This window comes from Calidris pugnax, unplaced genomic scaffold (assembly GCF_001431845.1).
Source record: "Calidris pugnax isolate Ruff unplaced genomic scaffold, ASM143184v1 scaffold162, whole genome shotgun sequence".
NCBI classification, from domain to species: domain Eukaryota; kingdom Metazoa; phylum Chordata; class Aves; order Charadriiformes; family Scolopacidae; genus Calidris; species Calidris pugnax.
The window spans coordinates 935,263-945,588 of NW_015090900.1; the positions used below are offsets into that span (position 1 = coordinate 935,263).

At 50.2% G+C, this 10,326-nt stretch overlaps 1 protein-coding gene across 3 annotated transcripts; it reads left to right on the forward strand.

The window, feature by feature from the left end:
• Positions 1 to 2,820: 2,820 nt before the first annotated feature.
• Positions 2,821 to 9,583, forward strand: PDIK1L (PDLIM1 interacting kinase 1 like). 3 transcript variants are annotated; one of them, XM_014948683.1, is made up of 3 exons: positions 2,821 to 2,884; positions 3,978 to 5,449; positions 8,146 to 9,583. In XM_014948683.1, exons 2-3 carry the CDS (start codon positions 5,165 to 5,167, stop codon positions 8,884 to 8,886), a joined length of 1,026 nt encoding a protein of 341 aa, XP_014804169.1. In that variant the 5' UTR covers positions 2,821 to 2,884; positions 3,978 to 5,164; the 3' UTR covers positions 8,887 to 9,583. The 3 variants fall into 3 exon arrangements, with proteins under 3 accessions (XP_014804169.1, XP_014804170.1, XP_014804172.1); XM_014948684.1 differs by having other exon boundaries at positions 2,831 to 2,884; positions 5,148 to 5,449; XM_014948686.1 differs by lacking the exon at positions 2,821 to 2,884 and adding an exon at positions 2,916 to 3,156 and having other exon boundaries at positions 5,148 to 5,449.
• The last annotated feature ends 743 nt before the right edge of the window (positions 9,584 to 10,326 follow it).

Genomic DNA, 10,326 nt, shown 5'->3' on the forward strand with positions numbered 1-10,326 from the left:
CGGCTGGGCAAGAGGTAGGGTTGGAGGGGGGGGGAAGTGGCCGAAAACAGCCCCCGGGGACCCGCAGCGGGCAGGGAAAACAGCCCCGGCACAGGGTGCCCAGCTGGTGGGGTGATAAACAGGGTGCTGTGCCAAATGCCAGCCCCCCCTCCGCAGCGGGAGCTGCAAATGTTGGCAGCGGCACGAGGAGAAGGGGGTAATTATAGCCCTGTCGCCTGCGGGTCACGCTGGCGGGGGGACAGGGTGAGGTGGGGGGGTGGCTGCTGCCCACGGCCACGGAGACGGCGGGCAGGAGGGGAAGGATGGGCAATGGGGTGCAGGGGTGCATCGGGGCACAAGTACAGGGGTACGTGGGTGCACGGGTGCAGGGGTGCACAAATATAGGGGTATATGGGTGCAGGGGTACACAGGTGGATAGGTACAAGGGTGCAGGGGTGCACAAATATAGGGGTACAAGGGTGCAGGGGTACACAGGTGGATAGGTACAGGGGTGCAGGGGTGCACAAATCTAGGGGTACAAGGGTGCAGGGGTACACAGGTGCACAAGTAGAGGGTAATATGTGTACAGGGGTGCAGGGGTGCACGGGTGCACAAATACAGGGGTACACAGGTGCACAAATCTAGGGGTATATGGGTGCAGGGGTGCACAGGTGGATAGGTACAAGGGTGCAGGGGTGCAGGGGTGCACAAATATAGGGGTACAAGGGTACACAAGTAGAGGGGAATATGGGTGCAGGGGTGCAGGGGTGCATGGGGCCATGAATCTATGGGTATAAGGGTACAGAGATGCATGGGTACAGGGGTCCATGGGTGCAGGGGTGCACAGATGGATAGGTACAGGGGTACAGGGGTGCACAGGTGGATAGGTACAGGGGTGCAGGGGTACACAGGGGTGCAAGGGGACACGGGGCCATGAGTACATGGGTATAAGATACAGGGGTACCTGCATACAGGGGTGCAGGGGTGCACAGAGGGGTACATGGGTGCAGGGGTGCACAAGTACAGGGGTCCATGGGTCCATGAGTAGATGAGTATAAGGGTGCAGGGAAACATGGATGCAGGAGTACAGGGTGTAGGGGTACACGGGTGCACAAATATAGGGGTACAAGGGTGCAGGGGTACATGGGTGCAGAGGTACATGGGTCCATGGGTATAAGGGTGCAGGGAAACATGGATGCAGGAGTACAGGGTGTAGGGGTACACGGGTGCACAAATATACATGGGTATAGGTGCAGGGGTACATGGGTGCACAAGTACAGGGGTATATGGGTACATGGGTGCAGGGGTACATGGGTATAGGGGTGCACAAATAGAGGGGTACATGGGTGCAGAGGTACATGGGTCCATGGGTATAAGGGTGCAGGGAAGAATGGGTGCACAAATACAGGGGTATATGGGTGCAGGGGTGTACAGGTGGGTGGGTATAGGGGTGCAGGGGTACATGGAGCCAGAAATACATGGGTATAAGGGTACAGGGATGCATGGGTGCAGGGGTACATGGGTATAGGGGTGCACAAATAGAGGGGTACATGGGTGCAGGGGTATACGGGTGCACAAGTTCAGGAGTACGTGGGTGCCGGGGTGCAGAAGTACACGGGTCCATGAGTACATGGGTGCAGGGGTGTCCATGGGTGCAGGGGTACACAGGTGGGTAGGTAAAGGGGTGCAGGGCCACACGTGTCCATCAGTACACGGGCATGAGGGTGCAGGGGTGCAAGGGTATGTGAGTGCAGGGAACACAGGCCCCATTTTCACCGCAGCCAGCCCCCCCCAGGGCTGGGCAGCCCCGCAGCTGTTTTGGGTGCTCCTTCCGGGCAGGCTCACATGTCGACCAAGTGACTGTGCTGGGACCGGCCAAGCACATCTTGCAAAATTGTCCCCGTTTCGGCACTTGGGGCTCTTCCAGGGAGGTGCTGGCAGGAAAACAGGGCTGGCCGGGCACTCGGGAGGACAATCTGGGGGTCAGGCCACCGACCAGAGCCGGGAGTGGGGCACCCAGATGTGCACCCATCCCTGCCCGGGGTGGGGGGGTGGCATTGATTAACTAATTGCTTCTGGACTCGATTAAAGGGATTCGATGCAACGGGCAGGTTGTAATGCCCTAATCAGCTTTCAAACCCCCAAGGGGCTCGTTGGTCCCTAATTGGCTTGGGGCAGCTTAGGCAGGGCCTTGGGGTGCTAATTACCAGCGGGCTCCTTCCAATTAACAGAGGAGAGGTGTGAGAGCATCTGAAGGGCCCCTGCAGGGCTCTGACCAGCGGCAGGCCCTGATTTTCCCCAAAATGACTATGGTGACCCTATGAACGGAGGGGACAGGGGGGACCATGGCAGGACTCCCGCACCCCCAGCTCCTGCGCAAAGGGGGGGGACAACGGTGAAGAGCAAAACAGAGGGAAGGGGGGGACAGCTTTGTGTTGCCATCACACAAAGCCAGAGCACAACCAAAGCCTTGAGGGGCTCCAGTTATTTTTTATTTTTTTTTTATTAATTTTTAATTAATTTTTTCCCTAGTGCCAAGCGATAATTCAGGAATTTTTAAAAAAAAACCACCCCCCCCAAGAAAAAAAAAGAGGAGGGCCATGATTGCACAGCGGAGCTGAGCACAGCCGAGGGGATGCGGGCACCGGGAGGAAGAAGGGAGATGCCCCGGAGCGCGGAGCCCCCACCATCGCGCCCCCCCCAAATCCCGCCGCACCGGCCGCGCGCGCCTCCCCGCGCTCCGCCCCCTTTCTCCACCGGCCAATCAGAGGGCTCAGCAGCGGCGGCGGCGCGAGGGGGCGTGGCCTCGGCGAGGAGGGGGCGTGGCCTCGGCGGCGCAGCGGAGGGGCGGGGCAGCACTATAATGGCGGCCGGGCGGAGGCAGCGCGGTGGCGGCGGCGCTGAGGTAACGCGGGGCTCCGTCCAGACCCTGCGGAGAGCGGGTTGGGGCGGTCGCCCGGGTGTGTCATAATGGGGAGAACCCCTGCACCATAGTGGGGGGGTTACACGGGCGGGGGTGTCTCCGCCTCAGGTGTGAGGGGGCCGGGTACCCGCTGAGGGGGGGCAGGCCCCGACCCGGCCTCACTCCCCCCTCAGGCCGCGGCCGACGGGGGTGAGACCCCGCTCTAGGCCTCGGTGCTTCATTTCCCTCTGGAGCAAGGCCTCCTGTCGGTGCAGGTGGGGTCCCGGTGTGCCAGCCGCTTGTCAGGCCCCCCCGGTGGGGTTGCAGAGGGATGAGGAGGGGGGGTATAATTTATTTCATTCCTTAATTATCGCCTCTAACGAGGCGGCAGGTCCTGTGTTCCCCCCCCACCCTACCCCAGGCCTGCAGGAGGGAGCAGGCCCGGCCTGTTTGCTTTGCACCGCTGGGCCTGTGCCCATCCCCGCGGCCTCTTGGCATGGGGCTGCCCCAGGGAGCTGCTGGGCGGGTTGGGCAATCCACCTGGGTGACAGAAAACCTGGGTGACAGAAACGCTGGGTGACATTCCCTGCCCACCCCGGGCTGCTCTGGGGGTGAAGGAAAGCAGGTAGCAGCCCTGAGGCTCGGTAGAAGGGCACCCCTCTCTGGTGACAGCCCCCAGCTGGCTGGCCCTCAGCACGGGGAAGGGGACACACACACATTTTCTGCTGGTTTTGAACCTGATGTGACAGTGTTTTGAGTAACGCAGTCTTTTCCTCAGGAGTTACTTGGCCTCTGGAGAGATTACAGACCCTGCTCTTCTCACCCCCCATGTGGGAGGGGCTGTTGGCCTGTCAGATCTTCCATGTTCAGGCCCTAATCTTAAATTTATCCCTCATAGTCCCGCTACAGGTGCATCTTGTGAGCAGAATCTCGTTGCTTGGGCACGTCACATTTCAGTTCAAAACATTCATGTAAATGTGCATCGCAGAACTTTGCTGGAAGGTTGAAATGCCTGTGTAGTAATGCCCTGAGACTGATGATACCTTTTTTTCTCTCTCTTTTTCTTTTGTTCCTTTTTTTCTTAAAAAAAAAAAAGTACCTAAACCAGTGGAAATACTTGAAAGCTTCCTACTAATAACAGGCTGTTTCAATGTGGTCCTTATTGCCTGGTTTACTGACAAAGAAATTTTCATTTATCACTGGCAATCTTACAAACTATTTGAGTTCTGATACACTAGCTGTGGTTTTTATTTATTTTTTTTATTTTGTTTTTGTGTTTTTCATTCTGTTTGACCAGTGATAATTGGCTAGCCAAGCATTATTTTTTTTTTTTCAGTTTTTCCCCCCCTGTCTGTAGTCAGTGTCCCATTTTGGTTTGGTTGTGTGGAGGTGGTGCTGGTGTGTTTTGGTTTGCAATCTGGCAGGGAGGTGTGCAGGGAGGTTCATAAACCTGTAGTGGTGCTTGGTGGCTTTTTGTGTGTGTGTGTGTGCATGTGTCTTTTGTTTTACTTCTAGAGCAACATCTTAACTTTTGTCCTTGCCCTGTTGAGCAAAAGTGAAAGTTAGAGGCTGAGCACAAGCTTCTGCAATCAGTTGCCCTTTTTTGACTTTTTGGAACCATAGACTCCTCATGCAGAGGAGACTGGGTGAAAAATCATACTGATATTAAAAACTAAATCGGAAGCCATCGAAGCATCCTCTTGTCTTAGTATAAGAATTTCATGATTAAATTATAACAGAAGCATTTACTTATGCAGTCACCTCCATAAAAGGCAGCGTTAATTAAATCTGGTGCTGCCCAACCACGGGCTTCAACTAGAACCTCTTCTCTGCTGTCCCAGATGTGGATGGAGAGCATGATGCCATACTATTATTCCTGCAGATGTTCACGGAAGACACTGAGAGAAAGGAGCAGGAGCATACGGGATAGTCCTGTCTCGGCACAGGACAAGTCTAGGTTTGAATTGTTGCCACCTTGAAAACTGGGCTGTATTTGAAATCTTAGTAGCCCCACCAAAAAAAAAAAATGATGTGATTTCACTTTTAACTAGTCTGTGGCAACGGGTAGAGGTTTACAGGCTAGCTTCTGGAATATTCTCCCCCTCTAATGCGGCGTTGCATTCAGTGTAACGCTCAGAGGTGCTGCCCTGTTAATCACAGGGTGTTGGAAGGCCTAATATTGCCGCCCCGAGCCCTATGGGGGGAAAATACAGCCCGGTTCTTGCTCATGAGTTTTAGTTCTGTGGGTTTTTCCCCCCTTCCCCAGAACCCTTGATCTTGAAGATGGTGAGTAGCCAGCCTAAGTACGATCTAATACGAGAGGTTGGTCGTGGCAGTTATGGTGTGGTGTACGAAGCAGTCGTCAGGAAGACCTCTGCCCGGGTGGCGGTGAAAAAGATACGGTGCCATGCTCCAGAGAACGTGGAACTAGCTCTGCGTGAGTTCTGGGCACTTAGCAGTATCAAGAGCCAGCATCCCAACGTCATTCACCTGGAGGAGTGCATCTTGCAGAAAGATGGTATGGTGCAGAAGATGTCCCATGGCTCCAGTTCCTCCCTTTATTTACAGGTACATGAAGCTGAGGTAACGGGGTGGAAGTAATTAATACGGCTGTGTAGCTGGGAGGGAAGGAGGTGGGTAGCTAAGATGGCTTTTTTTTTTTTTGAGGTATGCTTCATTAGGAGAGGGTTTTGTTCACATTGTTGACACCCAGAAATTATTTTATATCTTTAAAAGAGCGTATGTGTTGAACAATCACCTGCATCTTGTGATTTGAAGCCATGCCACTCTAGAAAACTCCAGGGTTTGGTTGTTTTTTTTTTTTCAAATGCGAATCTGCTTTGATGATTTGAGGAAACAGGAGGGGTAAAGCAGAAGGGAGGTGCAGGCTGGTGTGTTACTTGGTAGAAGCCCAGCTGCAGGGTTAACGAGCAGACGTGTGCTGATGTCTTGGGACAGAGCTCTGCAGAATTTCTTAATCTCAGATGTCCTTGGAAGAGGAAGTAACCGTCTTCATTTAGGAAGCCAGCACTTAAAATTCTTTCAGAAATAATAAGTAATTGTAGCATGTGGTAAGCCATTTCCTTTTTTGAATAAATAACTCTTAATCCCTTCAAGGAGAGGTACAGGTATGGTAAATAAGGGAATAAATATCACTCCCCCTGTGTGGCTACTGACAGTGTCCTTTAAGTTGCCTTTCAGTTTGAAGACGCGTATTTTTGAAGAATAAGTAGCTCTGGGAAGACCTTGAAAGATAATCCCATTCGTTCCCTTGTGGAGAAGCTGCCCCAGCTATCAAATCATCCCCGGGCAGAAATTTGTGTCTCTGGTTTAAAAAGTCAGCAGCCTGCTCCGTGTTTGCCGTGTTAGCCCTAGTCAGCTTTTCACATTTCAGGTTTTATTGTTGTCGTTGCCGCTTTGTCTAACGTAGGACCTTTTGTTACTGAACATTCATCTGACAGCCTTCATCATGACAGCCTGAGAAAGAGGATTCTTGCCTTTGTAAACTCGCTGGAGCTTTGGTAGTTGGTCCTGACCTGCTTTCATGAAGGGATTAGGGTTAAAATAGCTCAAGTGGGAGAAATTACTGCCTTACCTTCCTAGTCCTTAGTGAACCTGTGTGAGATATTGCATCAAACTTGTGGACAGCTGTACAGGGAGGAGCTTAAAAAAAAACCCAGGGTGGAATTGGAAGGTGGGGGAGAGCTTCCAGCTGATGTTGGTTTTTGATGGTAGGGACTGTTAAACAATACAGATCTCACCCACAAGCACTGCAGGTTGTTTCCCTGCTCCAGAGAGCAGAGGGGAGCAAAGGGCAGGGCTGAGCTGACTCTGGAGAGATCACTTTATAAATGCATGTATATGCTAAAATAGAGAAAAATCACATCTCCCTTGGCTTGCCCTCTTCTCAGCCTGGACTGTATTACATTATGGAGCTGAACTGGGGCAGAGTGAGGAGCTGGGTTGGGGAGGGGGGTGTTAGTGTCTCCTGAAGGGCTTTGGGGCAGATGCCAAACTGGTGTCAGCTGAACTAAGTCGGTAGAAACCTAAACTAGCCTGGTCCTGTGGGGCTTTGCCACTGTCACGGACATGGTGGTGGGTTTTGTTGTGTGAAGGCTCTGCAGTGAGGTGGAAGTCCAGCTCCTGGAGAGCTGTGTGGTGCTGCTCACTTGGCAAAGGAGACTCCCTGCTGTCCTGCGATACCTTAATCTCACTCTTGCTGGCTGTAAACCCTAAATACGCAGTTTTCTAGTTCTAACATGGATTTACTGCTCTAAGTTGGTCTGGTTTGAGTCCTAGTTGGGCTCACAATTAAAGATAGCTACAAATTGCTAGTAATTTTGCTGTTGGATGGAAAAGGTCACATGCCTCTCGAAATATTAATAGCTTTTGAAAGTCTATGGGAGCTACATTTGCTTTCCTATAAGGAAAATAGAATACTTCTACTCCTAATAGAATTAATTTTGAGACTTACCTTCCAAAGCGTGCGAAGAGGCACCTCAGAGGAGCTGAAGAGGCAGATGTGTAGTTGTATAAATGGAATTAGCAGAACTGATGGCTTGTTTTCCTTTGCTTTTTGTATAAAGCAGCTATTAGACCTGGCTGCTTGAGCTACCCACTGCTTATATTGTAGAAAACAGGAGGTGGATCATGATGGTGGGAAGGGTGGTTGGTGCAGCAGCTGCTGAGCTGTTCCCATAGATTAGCCTTCTCCTGAGCTAAGGGCTCCTTGTATTAACACTTTTGGAATACATTCACGTGTGAGGAATGGAGAATAGGCTTTAAAAATCTACTGTGGCACCACTTCATGAACAGAGGATGAATCCAACCCCCCGGCACTGTAGGGAGTTACTTGTTGGGACTTTGTTTGCCCATGGAAGTTGTTAGTGAAATGGGTGGGACGGGCTTTGTTGGGGTGGGCCGGTGTCCAGCTGAAACAGATGGGAGTGCAATGGCCACTTACTATCTTTCAAAATACTGTTATCTGGGTCTAGCTCTAGCTTCTGGGCAGGAGTGTGAACTTGATATGCTTCTCACCCATGAAAATAAGGAGGCTGTGGAATACATTGTGATTTTTTTTTTCTTATTTTTTATTTTTACATCAGAAATTTTACCTAAAGTTTTGTTTTCACCAGTTGCAATATCTTGCTCTCTGGATTGTCGAGGGGAAGATCCAAACTTCATGCATTTATTTTTTTTTTCCATCATATCTTTATATTCTTGTGATCATCAGGTAGTTATGACGTTTGTTTTCCTTGTTGCAGCTTGTAGAGACCTCATTAAAAGGAGAAATAGTCTTTGACCCCAGAAGTGCTTATTACCTCTGGTTTGTAATGGATTTCTGTGACGGAGGAGACATGAATGAGTATCTGTTGTCCCGAAAACCCAACCGCAAGACCAACACCAGTTTCATGCTCCAGCTCAGCAGCGCGCTGGCGTTCCTGCACAAAAATCAGATTATTCATCGGGATCTCAAACCTGACAATATTCTCATCTCTCGGAGCAGGATGGATGCTAGTGACTTGGAACCTACCCTGAAAGTAGCCGATTTTGGGCTGAGTAAAGTATGTTCAGCCTCAGGACAGAATCCCGAGGAACCAGTTAATGTCAATAAGTGTTTTCTATCCACTGCCTGTGGGACTGACTTTTATATGGCCCCCGAAGTTTGGGAAGGACACTACACTGCCAAAGCTGACATCTTTGCCTTGGGGATTATCATCTGGGCCATGTTGGAAAGAATCACCTTCATAGACACGGAAACAAAGAAAGAACTTTTGGGGAGTTACGTCAAGCAGGGGACGGCCATCGTGCCTGTTGGAGAGGCCCTACTGGAAAACCCCAAAATGGAACTGCTCATCCCTGTCAAGAAAAAATCCATGAATGCTCGGATGAAGCAGCTGATCAAGGAAATGCTGGCTGCCAACCCCCAGGACCGACCCGATGCTTTCGAGCTAGAACTGCGATTAGTCAACATAGCCTTTAAAGACAGCAGCTGGGACACGTGATGGGCCGGGGCCGTGTCTCCCCGTTGGAGCCACTTCTCACCTCCCTGAGGTGTGTCATTGAACGGCAGTAAAAGAAACGAGCCTAAACCCCAAACCTGCAGGGTGTAGTTTCTTCCGAAGGAATCTCTCTGGAGTTTGGTCAATGCTACTCTCTTGAGTTTCATCAATGAGTTGGCCGTTGCGTTAACGCCGCGTTGATGTGTATAGATACCAGGATGTTAGGGGTGAGCGTGCGATGCCGCGGTGCTCGTTTGTGTTCGCTGGCAGAGGGAGGTCTTAATTGCTGAGACTCCATTTCCAGCACTAAGGAGTGACGTGGAGTATTCCGTACATTCCAGTTTCCTATGTCAGTATTAGGAACTCTCATGGAAAAAAGAAAAAACAAAACCACAAACAAAGAGATTTGCATGCTGGTAGTGCAGATCTTGAGGCTTTGTAAAGTAATTGTGTGTATATATTTATGTATAGGAGTGATTGGGAGTGTATGCCACTTTTTTTTATTTTAAATTGTTTGCTATGGGTGTGCGTGATTGGGGTCTGCTAGAAAACTGGGTGAAGAGGATAGATGAGAAGCATTCCTTCTTCTCCAGGCCTGGATAATTTTGTTATTTATTTTTGGTATCTAATGTCAAAGATAGGGTCTGAGACTTGACTTTGTAGACAAAAAAAATATAAAAATAAATGCAATGCAAGAGGATCAGCAGTTTTCCAAGTGCTGTTGTGACCAAGCTTAGCACTTAATGAGCTCGTCGCCGAGGGAGTCAAATTCCAAATGTATGCAATCAGGTGCTAGCGTGTTGGCTAGTTCATTAATAATTCCATTTTGCTTTCCTCTAGTAATCAAATACTTTATTAATCAGTTAATCTACAGTTTCACAACGCGCTCTCTACCCTTGCATCTACAATCCAGGAGCACCTTGAGGATTTCTAAGAGCAGGGTTCTGTGGGTTTAGTTCATGGAAGCGTGTGGGTGAGGGAATCCAGCAGCGTAGGGTGTTATTTATAAAATTCTTCAAAATAGGGGTGCTGCACAGTTTTCCTGGTAACTGAATCTAATAATAATACCAGTCGTGGTCTCTCCCTTTCTGGCACTGACTCTAACCTGATGAGGAGATAAAGGGGTGACTGTTTGTCTTGCAGAACACACCTTTTCTCAAATACAGGAGAGAAAACTTCCACGGGGTGTGAAAGGTCTCTCCGATTTGTGTGGCAACCTTGGCCGCCCTTTATTTATTTGTTTTCCTCCTTTTAAAGAAATAATATTTATTTAAAAAGCAGGGATGGTAGGCTGGAAGGCTTTGAAGCTGTGGAGAGGCTGCTTGTCCCCAGCTCTTATTCCGCAGAAGCAGATTGATGTGCAAGAGAGGTTTCACCGGGGTCACCTGACGCTCAGGGCAGACAGAAGCTGCTTTGTAATAGTATAACACTTTGTTCTTTCTG

What these genes read in the sequence shown, in the direction of transcription:
- PDIK1L (XM_014948683.1), top strand. Translation starts at nt 5,165, where the DNA reads ATGGTGAGTAGCCAGCCTAAGTACGATCTAATACGAGAGGTTGGTCGT. An exon ending in GTTCCTCCCTTTATTTACAG is followed by an intron (nt 5,450 to 8,145) that starts GTACATGAAGCT and finishes TCCTTGTTGCAG; the next exon opens with CTTGTAGAGACCTCATTAAA.